Source organism: Phyllostomus discolor, chromosome 1 (assembly GCF_004126475.2).
Source record: "Phyllostomus discolor isolate MPI-MPIP mPhyDis1 chromosome 1, mPhyDis1.pri.v3, whole genome shotgun sequence".
Lineage (NCBI taxonomy): Eukaryota > Metazoa > Chordata > Mammalia > Chiroptera > Phyllostomidae > Phyllostomus > Phyllostomus discolor.
Genome location: NC_040903.2, coordinates 165,670,076 through 165,692,145, shown reverse-complemented (window position 1 = coordinate 165,692,145; position 22,070 = coordinate 165,670,076). Strand labels below are relative to the sequence as shown.

At 35.8% G+C, this 22,070-nt stretch overlaps 1 protein-coding gene across 1 annotated transcript in view; it reads right to left on the bottom strand.

Annotated features, from left to right (window-relative positions):
- Positions 1 to 22,070, bottom strand: part of UNC13C (unc-13 homolog C) — a 469,738-nt gene that overhangs the window by 98,294 nt on the left and 349,374 nt on the right. The window contains 4 exon segments of the mRNA XM_028506783.2: positions 9,578 to 9,721; positions 10,397 to 10,479; positions 10,482 to 10,492; positions 14,357 to 14,483. Coding sequence (XP_028362584.1) covers positions 9,578 to 9,721; positions 10,397 to 10,479; positions 10,482 to 10,492; positions 14,357 to 14,483 — 365 coding nt within the window.

Sequence of the window (22,070 nt, the reverse complement as noted above, 5' to 3'; positions counted from 1 at the left end):
AAATAACAAAAATATTGTCAAGTATATCTAGGTAAGTACATGGTTTTATATAAACACGGTAGAGGTTGATGATAACCAGGCAAACTTTTCATGTTTTTTTCAATGTTTTGTAAGCGATGAGTAATTCTACCTCTGGCCAAAAAAAGGATTTCATTTAACCTATTATATTTAGATGAAAATTTGTTATATTTCTTAGTATATTTGGAAGATATTCCACATGGATTCATTCCATTTTAATACAATATACTCCATCACAAAATTCTTTACTTCTAACTTTACTAACTACTCTGAATATATACTAATGAATTTTGTGGCAAATCTTGAATCTCTGTGCTTGACAACCAATGACTCCTATTGTTCTCTCTTTTTTTTTTTTTTTTTGGACTAAATGACACCTTATGCTTTGAATGATCTCTTAGGATTTCTAGTTACCACCCTTGTGCACACATATACCACGCCAATATTCTTTGGGGTGGTCGTTTTCTCAAATTTCTCCACTGTTCCTAAATATCGTATTTTGCCATGTATAATGAGCACGTTTTTTGCCCAATTTTTTGAGGGAAAAGTAAGGATGCACATTATACATAGGTAGTACTCATTCTGTATCTATATAAATGTTTTTAATTATTTTGTTTATGCTTATGCATTAAAAGTGTAACTCTGGCCCTGGCTGGCGTAGCTCAGTGGATTGAGTGTGGGCTGCGAACCAAAGAGTCGCAGGTTCAATTCCCAGTCAGGGTACATGTCTGGGTTGCAGGCCACGGCCCCCAGCAACCACACATTGATGTTTCTCTCTCTCTCTCTTTCTCCCTCCCTTCCCTCTCTAAAAATAAATAAATAAAATCTTAAAAAAAAAAGTGTAACTCTGGAAAGCAATATTGATATCCACATGCAAAATAATACCCTAGAATACAACAATTGGTTTTGTTGAACCTATTTGTATCTAAATGTGAATAAATAAACACTTGAATTAAAAATTTAAGTGAAAGATTCTTTTCCTGAAGGTTTGGGCCAAAAATGTGGGTGCACATTATACATGGCAGAGCATTACTTATGGTAAGATATGGTATCTCATTCTAAGTGGGGTCAGAGTATTCTCATACATGCCACTTAGCAATAAATATTTTCAATAATTTTCTATGATAAGGAACCTTACTGATTAAAGCAAAGACCACCTCTTAAAACATAAAACTTCGGCTTTTGTTGTATCACAGTATCTCTGTACATTTTCCTTAACTTTCTATGTTATTTATTGATGCATTATTTGCTAAAAATATTGCCTAATCTTTCCACTCTTTCTGTGCTTTTCATCCTAATTCCTCATTTTCCTTCATCTAATAACTATTTCTGAGCCTAAGGATGCCCTCTGCTCCTATTAATTATGCAAAACAAGGGAAACAAACAAACTCTGTTACATTTTATTTTAATTACTTAAAATGTATTAATGAGCTTGCAAGCTACTGCTTTTAATTAAATAGCTTGAATTTACCATAAGTCAAATGTAGATGTGATTTTTCTTAGGAGAGAGGATAACAGTAGATATATGTCATCTCTCTTCCTAGAAAATCAAGGACACAAAACACTTTTATTTTCTTTTTGTGAAATATATTCATCTTAATTTTTTTTGTTGCTTAAAATCAACTCAGGGGGACACTCCAAGGAGTTAAACTGAAGGAGACAGGGTTAATCTCCAAAATGAATTCACCAACTGTGTCTATGAATTTGTTTTATAGACTTTTAAGATTAGGATAAAAACCTGAAATTAGGCATAACATGCAGAAGAAAATCAATACTCTGTGAAAGTACAAACTAAAATGATAATATGTGTCAATTTAAACAGAAGATTAGCCATGGAAAATATAAAATCTTATCAAGCGGCAGACCAATAAATCTAGGAAAACAGATGGTTGATCAGACTTGAGTATCTTTCAAACGCAGCTGTTCAAATTTTACTTTAGACATTATGCTAAACCTTACTTTGGTACTTACCTAAGGAGTGCTAATTCACGCATACATGTGAACACTACTCTCAATTTACAGATTCTAATGACGGTATAAACTGTAGGAGTCATTTCACTAAATTGCAAAAACAAAATCAAACAAAAGCCTAACTTTAGGAGCTTATTGCGACAAAGACATTATGAGTTGTTCAAGATGAACTTTGGGCAGGGAATCCAAACCCCCATTTCTGATCATCACCAAGGTATCCCCACAGGGTCTAATGCGAGACTTTACTTCATAGAAAAACCCCAGTCTTTCAGGTTCCTGGTGGGAGAAAACTGAGCCTAAGATCTCACACCCGCTGGCCTACAAATGCCAGTGGTTAGCAAGTCAGAATGGGTTGGGAGTGAGGAAAAGTGCTCAGCCAGGTAGGTTGTGCCCTTGAGAGTTGTGTGTGCACTGGCTGTAATAACATTCATTTCTTTACTGACATACGAAGTAAACCTGAATGAAACTCACATACACATTTTAGGAGCAACCTCAGATTCATTCTAATTTATTCAATAATGTAAATAGCTATATTAGTTCTTTAGTTTATACTAGTGAGTATTTAATATTAGTAAGACGTTAATTCTTTAATTAACACTAGTAAGTAGTTAGTTACTTAAGACATGTCTGCCTAAGACGTGTCTCCAGCAGCAACACTAGCATTACCTGCAACTTATTGCAAATGCAAATTCTCTGATTTTATTGCAGATTACAGAGTCAGCAATTCTGGGGTTTTGTCTCAGCAATCTATTTTTAAGAAGTCTCTAGGTGATACTGATGCAAGCTGGCACTTGAGCACCATTGTCCTAACTAATCATGGCAGGGTGGGGACAACTCTTCAGAGAGAACCTGTTGATGGAAGGGGTACTTAGTAAAGCCTGGAAGGTAGGACTTCTGAATGTGTGAATTTAGGTCATTATTTCATCTTTAGGAGACTCTTGGGATTCAGAAGCGGTGACAACATAGAGAGAGGGGCAACAGGTAGTCTACTAGGGGCTGTTTGCTTCATGTTCTGTAATAAAACAGAGTTTAAATGAAGAGATAGTCATGAGGTGGGGACAGTTCTTTTCTGGATGCAGCAAAGGAGCTGCCGTTCAAAGAGCTCCAGATTAAATGAGCGGAATGTTCTAATAGGATGGTGGCAGTGAAGAGAGAGCTTCTGCTGTACTTAAAGGATTAGATAGAGTGACTCAGATATCTCCAAGCTTCAATATATCTGATTTGACATGCAGGTTCTGGTACTTTTGAGTCGGATGGCCATCAATTACACAATTGGGAGACTTACACAAAGTCTCCTAAGCTAATGCCACACTAGTAGGAATAAATTAAATAGCCTGTCAACACTACCAGTAAGTTTATGTAGGGATTTACTCCTATAATCAGTAAGATAAAAGCCCGGGTCCAAAATCCATTTTTGCAGTCACATTTTAGGCATGGAACATCGTAGTATTAGAGCAACACAGAGAAGACAAGAATACTCTGTTTGATCTGTTAAGTGACATTACAAATGTCACTTCAGTGCTTTATAATAGTAGATTTTAATGCACCCAACAAAGATAAACCCCCATAGATATGTAGGTTTGGCCCAAAGGGTAAAAATAAAGGGTGAGATTCTGCTGTTTGACTTACCAGTTGATTTCTGATGACACAAGAATGTGAAGGTAGAATAGCTTAGTGGTTAAAAGCATCCCATAGGTACCATTTCTAGATGGGTGGGTGCCTTGTTGGAGTTATTTAAATTTTCTGAGCATTTTGTGTCATTTGAAAAATTAGGGAAAATAACAGTATCTATCCCATGGGGTTGTTGTAAAGAATTAGGGAGATACTGTAGGTAAAGTAATTAGTACATAGTGGTGCTCAATGAACTATCATTATTTTTTAAAATTAGGATTAGGTTCCTAGAAAATAAGGAATGTGTGTACCTCATTCACCAAAGTATCTCCAGCACCTGGCAAACAGCCAGACTTACAGCCAGGAGTCATTTAATAGTTGATTTGTTTTTAAGTAGTACTGAAGATATCGTTACTTCATTTTTCTCTCCTTTTTTAGATTAAACTACCCATACTCATCAAGAGCAACAATATGGCCATAGGAATGTTCACTTCCCATGTGCTATTTCATAATTTATCAATCATAGTTCCTGAAGAACCTGCTATGAAATTTAAAGCATTTGTTTGGTACCTTATTTGGTCTTACCTATGCTTCAGTAAGAATGAATCTTCCCTTTAAGTTCCATTTTAGAATGCTAAAAATGTTCTAAAATTTCTGAAGATATATATCATTAATATGTCTTCTCTACAAGGGATGGTTTAGATTATATAAGTCTGAGATAATGTAATTTCAGTATATTTTGATATAAGGAACTCAATCCTAAGAAAGACAGGGTTTTAAAACCATGGTCATATCTAAACTCCAGTTATCTGAAGTTATTGGAAAATACAATGAGGGGTATACAGAAAAAGTCCAGCCACTGTTAATATATCAAGAACAGTTTGTGTGACATCAATATGCCCTGGCAGCCAAAAGAGTGGACTGGAATGCCCATGTGTGAACAGTGACGACTTCACTGTACCAGTCAGTGGGGTGTTAGATGCCATTGAGTGCACATGTGTACTGTGTGGCCATGGCATTCAAAATGACTGAGCGAGTAAAGCAATGAATCTGCACCAAATTTTATGTTAACCTTGAACATTCCTCCATGGAAAGTATTCAGTTGATTGAGAAGGCCACAGCTACAGGTAACTGGTGATTGGCAGCTTCATCATGACAACATGCCTGCTCAAGTGCAGAGTTTTTTGGCGAAGCATCAGATTACCCAGGTGACTCAGCTCCGCTACAGCCCAGACTTGGCTCCCTGCAACTTCTGTCTTTTCCCAAAACTAAAATCCCCTTTGAAAGACAAGAGATTTCAGACCATTGATGAGGTTCAGGAGAATATCATGGGGCAACTGATATCTACTGGGAGAACTGTGTGAAGTCCCAAGATGCCTACTTTGAAGAGGACTGAGTTGTCATTGTCCTATGTACAATGTTTCTTGTGTCTTGCTCAATAAATGTTTCTGTTTTTCATATTACATGGCTTGATACCTTCTGGACAGACCTCATAGCTATTTAGATTAACTACAGAGTCTCATTTTTATGATTATGATTTAAAAAATCATTCCAGTAAAATAGAAGTTATTTTTCAATGAAATTTTCCAATTTCTACTTTCCCAGAAAATGTTCATTATTCTTACATTATTTCCTAGTGACAATAATTGGGTATTATTGAATTCCCATGGATTACAAATATTTTACTTAATTGAAATTATTTTTTGCATCAATAAAATCTCACATGTCCTCAGTGACATGTGGAGCCTAGTTATTTTCTTTTTGCTTTAGAGAATGAGTTTTCCTGAATGCACTTCTAATACAGCCCTCTTTGAGACCTCCCACTCCTTTTTACTTTCCTCCAGTCCATTTGATTACATCCCCAGAGGTCTCAAATGGCTGCATTCAGCTTTACAGCCAGAGAAAGGTCACAGCTACCCAGAGGTGGAGGATGGGCTGGAGCCCAGGGCCTAAGAGTCCCAGTTCAGCCTTCTTCCTTCTCCCTCTCAGTGCTTCCATGTCTACACCTTACATAACCTACTACCTGAGGGTGAATTACATTTACTTTTCTAATAGCATGTGCAATTATAATAGTATGTTACTAAATATATTAACTCTGAGATTATTAAATTCTCATATGATCCTGCTTCCACTATAAATCCTGCAGTTCCAAGAATAGATGTGACATACTTTATAAGGCAGTATCCCTAATGACCCTGTTTTGTCCTTTTCTTGGCAGTCACCCAAAACTTGGCTGCTAATCAAGAAAATTGTTACTTAATTTTTTAGAGTAAGTCTCTTGCAGAATGCCTGCAGATTTCAACATATTGGGAAATTAAAATCAGCTACTACCAAGAAAACTATCATTTTTAAAAGTGGGAGGTTCCTTTAATCTTTATAACTAACAGACATAAAGACTAGAGTTCTACATATTTCATGGCAGATAAATAATGTAATACTGTTTTGACTGACAGATTGTCTCTCTAAAAGTCTTCATTGGCTATTCATTTTCTACTAAAGAAGTTTAGCAACTTTGCCTGTTCTTCAAGACTCTTTACAAATGTGGGCCTGACTTTTTAACTATAGTTCCATCTGCCCTCTGTGAATCCTATGCTCTGTTTTCCATGGGACTTTTCAGGCCAGAACCCCTTAGCCACAGAACCGTAAGGGTGGGGGAGGTGACAAATGTCCTTTCCTTGACCAAACTCTGGCCAGGTTCCTACATGCCCTCTTGTCACCTAGGCCTCAACCTTGGCCTGTAAAGACTTGAACGTACACTAACATAAACAGAGGCTGCAACTCCAGGTTGACACTAGCACTCTTCAAGTGTCTGCCCGCAAAGCCCCAAGGCTACCAAAAGAATTGATTGTTTGTTACAGCCAAGACCTGAAGATAGTCCCTGTCTCCTCACCTCTGTGGGAAGGATGGGACTTAACTTATGTAACCACCAGGGAGCAAACCTGGATGGGTTTAATGTGAACTGATTTGCTTGTTTTTTCGAAATTTTTCCCTACTCTGATTCTGCTGAGCCCCGACTTGCCCCTACTTTTTCTTTCTTCCTTTAAAATGCCCAGTGACCTCTGTATGAAGCAAAATTGAGTCACCAGTTCATTCTGGGCTCTTCTCTATTATAATAGTATATTATTGATTAAAATCTGTCCTTCCCACTTTAACTAGTATCTGGCATTGTTCATCTTTGATACTCTTCTACAGGGTCACCCGCCCCATATCTGGTGTGTGAGCTGAAAGGAAACCTTCATTTTAAATCACAGAGTTTCTTGGTTGACTTGTTACCTCAGCATCAATTGTCCTTTCGTGGTTGGCAAAGATATTGTCTTCCACAAGAAGCCTTTCCCAATTCATCTATTAGTGAACCAGGTTTAAAGAGCCAGAGCCAAAGAGAGAGTCAAGATCAAGTTTCCCACTCATAAAAGACTTCAAATTTAGACTTTTTGTGATAATGCAAATGAAGTTACATACTCTTGTATTTGTGTTTGTGCTTAAAAGTATATTAAATGTATATCTCTTTTATGGGATGAATTGTGTCCCTTCAAAATTCATATGTTGAAGCCCTAACCCCCAGTACCTCAGAATGTGCCTGTATTTGGAGACAGAGCCTTCATAGAGGTGGCTCTTAAAGCCATCAGTGTGGGCTATAATCCAATCTGACTAGTATCTTCATAGGGAGAGAAAATTTGGACATACGTAGAAACACATGGGGTTTATGTGCATGGGGAAAAGACCATTGGAGGACACAGTGAGAGGGCTGCCATCTGTGAGCCTAGAGAAGACTCAGGAAAACAAAACTTGAAATATACATACAGATATAGATATTCTGGGCCTTTTCAACCTCTGAGCTACACTGATTACAGTGTTTAACTTTGTCATAGTTGTTTACTGGTTTGGCCCTCCCTCTATAAGTTTTCTGAGGTCAGAGATTATGCTTGCTCCTGACTAGTCTCTCAAAGTGGCTTGTAGAGTGTGCAAGTAAGGCAGTGAGTAAGCACCAACTTGAAAGAAAGTCAAGACCTCCACTACCATCTACCCATAGAGCCAGAGTTATCCTTAGGGTAGTCAGACACAGGGCTGTAGGTCATTCCCCTACATTATTCTATGTGTCATAACACCACTTGCTTAAAAATCTCTAAATGTTCAGTGTTTCTTAAATTGTTTAAAAGTCTAAACTTCTCAACCCGGGAAGCAAAGCTCTTCAAGGTCTGAACCCATCTTCACTTCCCCAACCTTTCCCACTGCTTCTCCCAGAACAGATGTTTTTGCTCTTTAAGTTAAGCTCAGCTTTACCTCTTCCTTCATTCTTACTGTTCCCTTCGCTTGGAACACTTTCATAACTTCATCTTTGTAGGCTGAATGAGCCCCATTTTTCCCATGAAACCTCTGCCTATTTCAGCTCTTATTTTCTGTCCCTTCAACTTACTATAAATCCCATTATACTTAAGATCAAATTGCATCCCTCTTTATGTGAACTTCCAATTAGTTTGTCATGTTGTCCTAATTTTATATGTATGAGGGGGGACCCCCTAAAAAACAGTTGTCTTCTGGAGAGCAGGTCCCTTGTAATGCAGGCTTCCCAAGCTAGGTGATTATTCTAGGAACCCATCTATGTCAGTGTACCTGCTGACATTGAGGCTGCTTTCAGCTTCAATGAATTTCCTTTGAGGACCCATTCAATGCATGGGCCCTTTTCATGATGGATGATTATGAGCACACCTGCCCATACTGTGCTGAGTGTTCAGCAGTTTTTGACCAAAACAGCAGGACCCTCATGCCCCACCCTCCCTATCTCGCCCCAAACAACTTTTTTTGTTTCCTCAGATGAAAAAAGTCCTCAAAGGGAAACATTTCACTGATGTGGAAGAGGTGAAACAAACAAACAAACAAAAAACATCAGAAACACTAAAAGCTATCAAAATCGATGAGTTCAAAAACTGTTTTGAGCAGTGGAAAAAATGCCTCAATTGATATATTGCATTAAATGGAGAATACTTTGAAGGTTCCTGAAGTTTAAACATATAAGAATAAATACACAATTTTGTATGCATAAATTCCTTTTTGGGGGGAGTCCCCTCTGGTATACACGTATACATGTGATTTGCATTTGAAAGGCATAGATTATGCCTTTTATTCCTTATATTTCTCCTGAAGCTCTTGGCAAAATAGTAAGTACTTTGTAAGTCTTCTTAAACTCTAAGGAGAGGAAGAGGTCTAAAGAGGAATCTGGTTGACCCAGATCAGTCTGTGAAGTAACAAAACTAAGTTTTTACAAACCAGGGGAACTGCTTAGACTTACACTACAGTTACTGGATGATTTGAAATCAGGGCTCTGCTGTCAAGACTCCAAGTTCAATATATTCAATATGCTGAATGTGTTGGAGGGTCCAGCACAAATCATGTCCTTTTTATTACAAAATCTTTTATTACAAAATCAAAAGCATGTAATTCTGTAACATAATATCACACTTAAGCACACCATATGACACTTCAGCTGAAATGTTCAAATTGCTGTCCATTTCATGATCTCATTCAAGACACTCATGTATCTTACCAACCACCCTCAGGCAGGCGACACTTCTGCTGCACCATGTACTTTTCACTGCACTGCAGCATCGGCTAGACAATACTTGCAATTTGAATGTGGAATGCCAAGGCTTATTTTTGGCTATAAAGCACTACATTTGAAATGAAAGTAATTTGGCCACCCATGGTAGCATCTTCAGTTAAAAAGGACTGGGTCATTAATGCAAATTAACACATAGATTTTTTAAAGATGATAAATCCATATTTAAAAAACAGGAAGTGAAGAAAGAAAAATGACAACCCTGAAAGAACTGACTCACTTTGTACTAGCATTAGAAATCAAATCGGGGCATGTCTGTCAGAGAAGACACACTACAAAACAGCAGCATCATTCAGGTTCTATGCAGGCAAATAATGACATGGTGCAATCCCAGCAAAGAAAGATTCATTTCATATAACCTACCTTTGCAAATCTTCTCATTAAGTGAGATAATGCTTCAGGGTTAGGGCATTCCAGTTTCTTAATAATCTCAAAGCTCTGATTAAGCTGAGCAAAGACATCAACCACGGAACAAGAGAAGAGGGCATGATCGGATGTCTGCTGGAACTGAAAGGAGAAGGTGAAACCATCCCGTTAAACACTTTAGCAGGACTATAGAAACAGTCTTCATTATTTCACATCAACAACTGAATCTTCTATGTCATGGACTTGCATATCATGTGCCTTCATTTTTCAATAATAAAGTGTCTATTCATTTTAAAATCATTTATCTTCTTTCCTGGAAGATGTAGTGGAACTAATGTCATGGGGCAGGCTGCTATTAATGGTTTCTCCATTGCTGAGTCGGGGAACTGTTTCTGTTTGTTTGCTTCTCATTCCCCTTAGGTATTAGGATGATTTAGCCAGCAGATTGTGGCTCAAGACTTTTGAGTTGCTTCAGAGGCCCTGGGAGTGTGTCTGCTCCTAAGCTTGGCATGCTGGAAAGGTTACAGGACCACAGAGGAGTTTTATATAAGGCTGCTAAACTTGTAGTTCTGACTAATTGGATGAGTAAAGAATCTTGGGGCAAAATGGTGATTTTTTTAAAATTTATTTTTTGTTTAAGCAATTCCCTAGGGTTCCTATCAGCCCTTTAAAGTTGTGTTTCAAATTTTTTTGATCATTAGAGGATTAAAATAAACCTTAATAAATAACAATGAGCCTAATAATTCCCATTAACTTAAAGGTGAGAAAGGTGAATAAATCTTGGCAACAAATGATCTTAAAGTAATTTAAACTCACTCCGTCTTTTTTGTCTCTTTCCAGTGCTCCATGAAGAAACTCCATTGACACATCTTCATTTTCATCTAGCCACTGCATGACAAAGGTTCAAACCACCTAAAAAATTAATGTTACAGACTATAAAAGATGTCATATGTACATAATTAATAGAGAACACTGCTCTATTCTTAAATGGGAGTCATTTAATACCCCCAGTCTCTTCTCATTCACTTTGTCCAAGTCTGTTTTCTCAGAGACTTTTAGCTTACTTTAGTAAATATATCCCCCTTTCTTTAATATCATTCTTTATCTCTTTCTATGTGTATTTTATTCAACAAAATAAATGCTTTATATTCTTTACTACATTACTCCAGTTTTACTTTATGTTATTTTCCTTCATTTGGAAGCATGGTTCATAGTATATATTTTTACTAAGGGTCAGTAGGAAATGGGTTCTTTCATCTTCTGAGGTCAATTCTTAATTTTGCTTTATTTTTGAAGGATATTTTTAATACTTGTAGAATTCTAAGTTGATAGCTTTTTCCCCCAGCACTTACAAAAATCAGTGCATTATATTCTGGTTCTGCTCATATTTCTTTTAGTATATTTTGTTGATTATGCTATTAGAGTTGTCCCATTTTTCTTCTCCCCTGTATCCCCTTCCCTCTAGCATTCCCCTCCTTCATTCATGTCCATGGGTCGTACATATGTAAGTCCTTTGGCTTCTCCATTTCTTGTACTATTCTTAACCTAGCCCTGTTTTGTACCTACCAATTATGTTTCTTATTCCCTGTACCATTTCTCCCATCCCCTCCCTCCTCTTCCCTACTGATAACCCTCCATGTGATCTCCATTTCTGTGATTCTGTTCCTGTTCTAGTTGTTTGCTTGGTTTGTTTTTCCTTTTTGTTTTTTTGGGGGGAGAAGTTTCAGTTGTTGATAGTTGTGAGTTTGTTTTCATTTTATTGTTCATAGTTTTGGTCTTTTTCTTAGATAAGTCCTTTAACATTTTGTGTAATAAGGGCTTAGTGATGAGGAACTCCTTTAACTTGACCTTTCTGGGAAGCACATTATCTGAACTTCCATTCTAAATGATAGGTTTGCTGGAGCGAGTAATCTTGAATGTAGGTCCTTGCCTTTCTTGACTTTGAATATTTCTTTCCAGCCCTTTCTTGCCTGCAAGATTGCTTTTGAGAAATCAGTTGATAGTCTTATGGGAAATCCTTTGTAGGTAATTGTCTCCTTTTCTCTTGCTGTTTTTAAGATTCTTTCCTTCTCTTTAATCTTGGGTAATGTAATTATGATGTGCCTTGGCATGTTCCTCTTTGGGTCCAATTTGTTTGGGACTCTCTGAGCTTCCTGGATTTGCATGGCTATTTCCTTCTCCACATTGAGGAAGTTTTTCTTCATTGTTTTTCAAATAAGTTTTCAATTTCTGGGTCTTCCTCTTCTCCTTTTGGCACCCCTATGACACGGATGTTGGTGTATTTAGAGTTGTCCCAGAGGTTCCTAAGCCTCTTCTCATTTTCTTGAATTCTCGTTTTTTCATTCTGTTCCTATTGAATGTTGATTTCTTCCTTTTGTTCCAAATTGTTTTGAGTCCCAGTTTCCTTACCTTCACTGTTGGTTCCATGTATATTTTGCTTTATTTCACTTTGTATAGCCTTCATTTCTTCCTTTATTTTGTGGCCAGACTCAATAATTTCTATGAGCATCCTGATTATCAGTGTTTTGAACTCTGCATCTGATAGGTTGTCTATCTCCTTGTTACTTAGCTGTTTTTCTGGAGTTTTGACCTATTCTTTCATTTAGACCATATTTCTTTGTCTCAGCTCACTTGTTACATTGTAAGGGGTGGAGCTTTAAGTATTTGCCAGAGTGGGGCAACCCACTTTGCTGCATTGTGGTGCTGTCTGAGGGGGAGGGGTCTGAGAGGGAACAGTGTTGCTTGCTCAGCTCTCATCCTGCTTTTGGTCACTTCCCCCTCTACTTATGAGCAAATTGTGCATTTTTGGTGCTGCTTCCAAGGTTGGTGGGCTTGTGTAAGTTCTAGGCCCCCATTGGCCCCTCCAACAGGCTTTGCTGGTGAGACTGACAATTTTTTCTGCTGCCACAACCCCCATGGATTTTATAGCCAGAGGCTCTGAGGCTTTATTTTCCCATGCTGGAAACTTAGGTTGTGCTGCTTATCTTGTTCCTCAGTTGTTCCTCCTGGTTTACTCACATGCAAATGTGGGAACACCTGATCTACCAGCTGCTCCCTTCCCTGCCTGGTCTGCTAGCAGGTACCTTGTCATGTGTCCTCTCCATCCCAGCTGCACATCTCTGCCCCTCATATCAGTCTGTATGAATGTTTCTTTTTAACTCCGTGGTTGTCAGAATTCCATTCAGTTCAATTTTCTGGCAGTTCTGTTTTTTTTTTTTTTTTAACTTGGTTGTTATACTTCTCTTGGTTGTGGGAGGAAGTGAAGTGTATCTACCTATCCCCCCATTTGGACAGAAGTTGATTTTGGTCACTTTTATTGAACAGCCAGCCAATAGTATTGTAGCTCTGGTAGTTTTTTTTTTCACTTTCTTGACCCAATACATTTAAAGGTTTTTGTTCTTTTTGGTTTTAAGCAGTTTTCTATGATGTACCTACAGGTAGTTTTCCTTGTGTTTATCCTGCTTAGGATTTATTGAAATTTTTGAACAACTTCATGTTTTTTTATCAGTGTTACAAAATTCATACCTAATATCTTTTAAAACATTGTTCTGGTATTATTTTTCTCTTTTTAGGGAGATCCAATTTTTTTTGTATGTTGTACTTGTATAATTTGTTTTACATATGCCTTGCACTAAATTACTAATACTAAATTATTTCTCTATTGAAATGTCCACTGAAAGCACTAAGTTGGGCTACATCCATCATTCAAGGGGCCACATCCTCCTGTACATGTAATTATAGTACATGGCATATGCCATATTGTTACATGTCACCCTTTCTCCTGAAGCTCTGTGTTCATGGGTCCTTCATTTTATACCTCCAGTACCTCATACATGACCTGGCACAAGATACATGCTCAATAGACATTTTTAGTATTTGATAGAACTGGGTTATCCTTTCCTTCAGGACTCAGTTAATGTTGTACAAACACTCTTGGAAGAGGTAACACAGTAAGCTGAGCTCATCCCTAACATTTGCAAAGGCAAAAACACAAGCAGAGGCCCTTCTGTCATAGACCTAACTATATATGATTTCTAACCAAGCTAATAAAGTGTTATACCAAATGTTTTCTGTATTCTATCTCAACCAATAAACTTATTATACTTTGCACAGTGGCTGGTATATGGAAACTCCCACCACCCTCAACAGAATAAAATAGAATTCTGATAAATATCAACGCAGAGTATTACAAGATTGTGTAATATAATTTGATAGAGATATGTTTATAAAAATGTTACTTGTTTAATAATGACTTCAATTTTAGAAATATAATTTCTAAGACTTTTTTCAGTTTGAATTAGAGAAAAAATCTGATTGTATGGGTCAATATACAAGGTGGGACAAAAGTAGGTTTACAGTTGTGATATGCAAAACACAGTTTATTCTTGAATTATTATTTATTAGTTATTGTATTATTTTCTATACAAACAACTGTAAACCTATTTTTGTCCCACCCTGTAAAAATACCCTCATTTTACCAAAAAAAATCTGAGTTCAAGCACTTTTACAGAGAATCTCATCCTTTTATCCACATTCTATCATATATTTCCTTCTTTTTGAGTTGAATATTCAAGTAAGACATACTTGAAAAATGTAACACAATTCTATTAAATATGGTTCCCAAAGAGATGCAAATCATTTAATGTTAATTTTAAAATAGACATGTCTGCATTCAAATGAAGACTACATGGAGCAATTTTAGGGCTGCATAATTCAAGTGTAATTTTATCGGACTTATAATTGAGAATAAACTTGGGGTTGAAAATCACTACTTACAAGGAGTATTCAGGAATGGCATCCTTGAAGGCAGGAAGTTCTCGCACATATTCATTATAAAACCATTTCACTTTGAAATGCAAATTCATATAATCAGTGCTCTTGCATAACCGCTGCTTTTCATGTTCTATAACAGATAAAATCAAACATTTAATAAAATTTGGTTTGCCAACAATGTCGTGGTCCAATCTACTTTATCAGTAGAATTTCAACAAGGAAGATAGTAGTGTATTTGCTATAAAGGTGAAGGGAATTGTTAAAGACAAACATGAAATTTTATAAAATGTAAAAATCATAAATCCTGTGTGGAATAGGTCAACCAGTAATGAGAAATAACTTGAATGTCTAATGTGCCATCCTGAAAAAGGTGAGAATTCTGACACATCTTTTTCTATTTATCTGCAAGCTCTCATAGTTTGGCCACTTTTGGCCTGATGAAAGTGCCAGAAAGAATAAAAGCTCCAAGCATGAATAAAATATGAATTAAACTAGGAAACATAATCCCTGATTAATACTGGAAATGTGACTGAGTAGATCACATTTTGACATGAGTATTTAACACTTAAAACATTAAGATGGTTGAAAAGGAAAGGAAATATATCTAATTTCTAATCCAGATTATTTCTTCTTCACCTTTTAAGTTCAACTAAAATTATTTTATACCGTGTGGCTTTTTAGATATTCCATTAGCAGAATTTCCTAATATGTGACTTTTTTTCTCTCTTGCTCAAAAAGTGTAGTTTAAAAGTGTTATTTGGATCTGTAAATACAGCACTGGGGATAGAGATATCATATTACTGAACATATTTATCTCTACTTCCTTCTCTCCCCAACCAAACCTAAAATATCCCTAACTATATTTAGGTTGAAAGTGCCCTCTGAGAAGCTCTGGTAGCTAAGAACTTTGATTTATAGAAGAAACAACCTATACTTTATATACCAGGCTAAAAATGCTAAATGAAGAAATTAGATTATTATAAACAAATTGAGAATATTCTTGTTTCTCAAAACCTGACTACAGAGACTTAAATTCAAATGATAAACACAAGAAGAAACACAACCCCAAATAGAATATCTTCAGTTTATCTAAACAATGATTATTTCAAAACAACTTATAGAACTAAGAGAGAAAAAGAGAGAACCCATACAGAAATAAGAGTAATAAACTAGTACTTCTAGAACAAATTCCACGCAAAATTATGAACTGGGTGCTGTTTTGCTTTGACTGCCTCCAGATTCATTTTTATCTTTCCTCCTTTCAGTGTTGGCTCTCCCCCTGCCCTTTCCCCTTCTGATGTCTAGTGTCCTTCCTTCCACACCTTAACAGGAAACATTTATCTGATAAACTCACAGGTAAGAATTTAATGCAATACAACACTGAAACCCAGACAAGGGAAGACTCTTGCTTTGGAAACTACACATTAAGAAGGCTCTCTACTTAGCACAAATACAGATTCAAAAAATTAAATAGCTTCTGGGATCCTCTGTCACTCAGGACCCCATACCTAGTGCTGGAACAGAGCAAACCAGAACTTGACACATCTGGTCTTGTGACTCTACCTGCTCTTCTGATTAAAGTTCTCTAAAGCCTAGGAGAAGCACTTTGGACTGTCTTTTGTTCTCTGTCCTAGAATCAAAGGGTGACTCTGACCAAATGAGATCAAGGTTTGCAGATTGCCATTGCTGACAACGGAAACAGATACTGCTTTGGATTATGGAAGGAATTTGAACCATGGAAGTAATTAAGTAAGAAAAAGGAAAACTAACTCATCAGGTTCTTTCTCTGAATAGCATACATGCAATAGATTATTGCATATTAATGTATTATATTATAATACCAATATATTATATTTCAAGTATTTACAACCCCCATTTTGTTTGGCTCTAATTAGTGCATTTGAAGGTATTCATGAATCAATTCAGCATGCAAAACAGGTAGACATGCTGCCTGAGGAATATTTTAAATATTAAATGATTCATATTACTCTCATAGTTTGTATGTACATGATTAGCTCTAGATACAACATACTTGAAGCCTGACATTGATTCTTTCCCAACTAGATGGCAATTGGATGCTAGAATTGCCAATAGTTTTATTTTGAAATTTAGATAAATGAAATTTGACTCATTAGATTTTAACTTTATTCAAAAAATTTACATATGCATTTAAATAAAATATTACTTGCATTTTGTTCTCACTTTAATAACTATTTTTTAATATATTAGAAGGCAATAGCTTTCTGGAAACTATTTATGAAATATACCAGAAAGCACATGGAAGTAATTTAAAACTTTAATTTTTGCATTTATAGTTTTTTAAATTACATTTAAAAAATAAAACACATATTCAAATCATGTCCATTTTAAATACAATAACTTTTTTAATCCTTTAAATGTTAAAGATGTATATAAGCTGGGATTGGAAAGAAAAAATAAGTTGTCCTCAGCAAAAAATTTAAAATAGAAAAAAAGTTCAATGACAGGGTGTCCTTACATTTTTTTAAAATGAAAAAGGTAAAATAGAATAGACATCATGTGACTTGGAAAAGTTTGTATTATTTGTCACACTGTAGGTAGAACACAAAATATTTAGAATGTTTCATTATTACAGCATAATAAGTAATTTTGCTGAAATACAGTTGAAAATATATATTTTCTGAAAAAATATCACATATAAAAATAATTTTTTGTTGTGATAGAACATAGAACACATTTTATATAAGTTTATTAGATTGATTTAGAAATCATATCTAGTTAGGTCTATGGCACATGGGCCTCTGCTTGTGTTTTTGCCTTCGCAAATGTTAGGGGTGAGCCCAACTTACTGTGTTACCTCTTCCAAGAGTTTCCAAGAGTGTTTGTACAACATTAACTGAATCCTGAAGGAAAGGGTAACCCAGTTCCATTGAATACCAAAAATGTTTATTGAGCATGTACTTTGTGCTAGGTCATATGTGAGATAATGGGGCTATAAAAATGAAGCACCCGTGTGCATAGAGCTTTAGGAGGAAGAATAATATGTAACTATATGACATGTGCCATGCACCATGATTTTACAGGTACAGGAGGATGTAGTCCCTTAAAAGAGATGGATGTAGTCCAACTTTGTGCTTTCAGTGAACAGTTCAATATAGAAATGGTTTGCTGTTAGTGGCTTAGTGCATAAGTAGAATTTGAGTAAGAGGACACATGTTACATAAAGTGATACTTAAAATTTATAAGGAATACTACTTAAATATGTATGTATCACTTCATGAAATTCTGTAATTGTGTTTTGATAGTGGGTTTGAGAGAACCTTAACTTGATGCTGTGCCATAAAACAAAAGGTTCTCCAATCTCTGCCCCTTACAGTGAAGGTGCCTCGATACTTTGGGAAGCAGGGAAAAGCCAACTTCAAGCAGTTTTTCAGGCAACACCTGAAGTTTATTTGCTTAACCCATTTCCACTTCACTTTTCCATTATTGCAGATGTCTTTCCTTTTTCTTTATTCAGGCACTCTACTCAGAACATAGACGTCCCCAAACCCATTCTTGAGAACTCTGCAAGCTCTCCGCATGTCCACAGTCCAGGAAAGAAGCACTTGTAAATACCTAGTGTTCTGTAGCTGCACATAGGCCAGGCCACACCGCCTTTCCCCCCAAATCCCGAGTCTCTCCATTGTGGAATGATATGGGGAAGGACATAGGAAGGATGACAATTATATTCTTAATACACAAAATCTGATTTTGGTTTAATCTAGAGACCATCCATTCTAGTTCCAAAGAATACACCCAATAATGGTAACTCAGCAATTTTCAACCAGTGTGCTGCAAGAATTTTTAAGGCATGCCATACCTGACTATTTAGTCAGGGGAACTGACCTCTTCTCCCTTAGAATGTCAAATAAAAAAATGATAACAGCCAATACAACCTTAGCACAACAATCCAGTGTAAATGAATAAAAATTGTATCTATTTTTGTCAGGTCAACAAAAAATATATTTTTTGGTGTGCCGCAGAATTTTAGTAAGTACTTTATGTGTGCCATGAGATAAGGTTGAAAATTGCTGTGATAAGTCAAACTATCAGGATTTTACCAGTCTCTTTGCCGGGTAAAAAAAATACTTGGAAGAATCACTAATAGCTTTCTCCTTACAGAATTGCTTTTGCACCCATAGCAATTACTTTCTACCCCATTCAAATCACGTATCTCTCATGCATTGTCAACTGACATTTACTGCTCTATGCAGACAGAAACAGTAGAATAGTATCATCTGTTTTCATATTCTGCCAATTCAACAATAGAGTAATTGACATCTTTACATGCATTATGCACTTTCGCTGATACAGCAGAATTTTCAGTTTGTTTAGTTAGTGATGTAGCTTTAATCTTAGGGGAAATGAAAACAAAAATGAAAAGTCTATGCTCCTGTAATGCTTGTCCTTAAGTAGCAAGTATTAACTATAATTTAAACATTTTTCAGTAGTAATTTGTAATCATCACAAACCTCAGTATTTGTGGCAGGTTAAACTAATGACCAAATAATGTCCTTTTCCTCCCAGGCATACAACCAGACTACATTTCCCAACCTTCCTAGCAACAGGTATATCCTGTATGACTGCATTTTGGGCCAAAGTAATGTATGTCACTCCCAGCCTTGCCCTGAAACACCTCTTGTAAATTCTTGGTTTTCCCTCATTTACTGGCCACCTTCCAAAGATCCAGCTGAGGATTGCAAGGAACAAGGGGCTCACAGAGCTACTGGAGGGTAGAAGTCTGGGTCTCTGAGCCACTTCTCAGAGGACAGTTGCCTAATCAGAAATACAGTAATCCTCCCACCTCCAAATCTGCAGTTCTGCTTTCCATCAATTCAGTTACCCATAGCCTGAAAATATTAAACATAAAATTCTAGAAATAAACAATTCATACCTTTTAAATTGCATGCAGTTCTGCATAGCTTGATGCATCACTATGTCCTACTCTTTCCCCCCCAGGATGCGGGTCATCCCTTTGGTCCAGCATATTCACACAATATACACTCCCTGCACTAGTCGCTGAGCAGTCAGCTCTACTATGGGATCACTGTCAGTGGTATCACAGTGTCAGAGTTTAAGTAACCGTTACTTTACTTAATAATACCCCCCAAGTGCCAGAGTGGTGATACAGACAATTCAAACATGCTAAAGATAAGCTGTGAAGTGCTTCATTTAATTAAAAAAGTATGTTTAAAAATATATGGTTAAGAAAAAACATTGCATGTATAGGGCTTGGTATTATTTGCGGTTTCAGGTATACACCAAGGGTCTTAGAACATATCCCTAGTGGATAAGGGGGAAGAGACCAGTGTGCCTACTTGTACAAATAAGAAATAAACAAAATGGTACTGTGCTAAATTGTATGGAGTTAGGCTACATGGGATTATATTCTATTACATCACAAAAATATTTTCACATATTGGGACCCACTTATTAATTGATTAATTAACCTCCAAACTACTCTTTCTAATTTTCATATACACACACATTTCCATATATACACACAAAGCAAGGTTGTACTCTTGCTTTGTGGTACTATATTAGCATAAGTACCTCTGGCAGACCACACTGAGAATTAATTCATCGTCACAGAGAAAATCAGTTAACCAAACTTAAGTTCATGTTAAGAAAATACTATATAGGCTCTGAGAGAAGAAAAACCATAAAAGTAAAATATACAGGTGTTGTGGACAGACTAATATAACTTTTCGTCTTCCTGTCAGCTTTGTTTCATACTTGTGGGCTCTCAGCTATATCCTGAATAGTTATTATTATCATTTAAATGATTCTATAAAAACTGAGCTGTTACTGTTTCAAATCCATATGTCTTCTTTTCTCATGTCCTCATATATCCCTCCCATAATGTATAATTATATAAGGACACCACTCAAATAAACTACAGTTATATCCTAACTATTGCCTACCAAATATTGATGTAGGAGATTATAATATCAAATTCAAAACTATACTCTAAGTTATCTTTAATTCTACCTAAATTATCTCCTGATTGGGGCTAGACAACATTGACAAAACTGTATTTACCTCATAGCATGTGAATGACTCCTGGAGTTTATCCAGCCATTAATTCTCCTACATTTTTAATTTGGCAACAAATTTTTAACTAGCTCATTACTTTTACAAAATAAACATTTAATTACTTTTCCAAACAGAAGTATGACAGTTTTGTACAAAATTTAATCTGAAGTTACATGAGAAATATGAATATTTTACTATCAGAATAAAATGCTTCATTAAAATTGTACAAGAGTCTGTCCTAAGCACTGTTCCTATCTCCAAGTTGTTTAGAAGGGCAGCTAAGATAACTCCTTATATAATTCTAATACTGTGTAGAAATAATGGTGTTTTTTTTCCTTTTGCCTAATTGCTCTGACTAGAACTCCTAATACTATGTTGAACAGAAGTGTTAAAAACAAGCATCCTTATCTTGTTCCTAATCTTAGAGGAAAATCTTTCTGTTTTCACCATTAAGTAAGATATTAGCTTCGGGTTTGTTATATATGACTTTTATTATGATTAGGTACACTCCTTCTATACCTCGTTTGTTGAGAGATTATATCATGAATGTTAAATTTTGTTAAATGCTTTTTATGCATCTATCGGAGTGATCATAGATTTTTATTTTTTATTCTCTTAATTTGGTGTATAGCATTAACTAATTTGTGTATATTCAACCAATTTTGTATCACTAGAATAAATCCAACTTGACTGTGGAAAAAAAACAAAACCATATCAGCTGCCATAAATCATCACATTGTCATTTTCTAGTTCTTAGTTTGTGGCTTCATTTTATTGCATAACCACTAACTATAGGACTCTGTGTTGTCCTATAGTTAGCAGCACACAATTTGGTAGGACTATCTCAGACATCTGTCTGAGTGTTTGATAGACTACTCTATCTCTAAGAGGCAGTGATCTTGAAATTCTGGAAGGAATATCAAATAAAAAAAAAACCAGTATTAGAGGCTCAATGCATTGATGATTTGTGAGATATATGCTCACAAACATAAAACTTTATTGCCTAGAACTTTTGGTTCTAAAAATAAATATGCATTAGACTTTTATATATAATATATACATATAAACAGCTATCAAAGATAACATAAGTTCATATTAACAATATATTGATGAGGCTCATGGGCTTTTTCTAATATACTGAGAATACTGAGCCATGTAACTAGAAGTAAAAAAAAAGAATAAACTATGATTTTCCATTTTAGAGCAACTCTATAGAGATCTTATATTACCAGCACATCTTTAGAGTGAGAAATCACCTAAAATTCTGGCAGCCAAAGTAAGCTATGGCATTAACAAGGTATAAAGCTTGGAGAAATGAAATAACAATTTAAAGAATAAATGACTATATATAACATGTCAGCAAAAAGGAATTTAGACCAATGTGAAACTTACAGAAAGAAAAATCAGCAAACAAGAAAAAAAACTTATCCATAATATTACACTATTGTACACAATTTTCTTAAGAATTAATGACTATGAAGGAACAAATACCATGAATTTTTGTAGGGTAAGAAAGGCAATGTTGAAGTTTCTTTTATGACACATTTCTGATAACTAAGTCCTAGCAAAACACTAGAAAAAAAAGCCAAGCAAATTAATAAAATATTGCCTTACTGCATGACCACTGAATCTGATGCCAGAGCAGCTTTACCCTTGAGAGGAG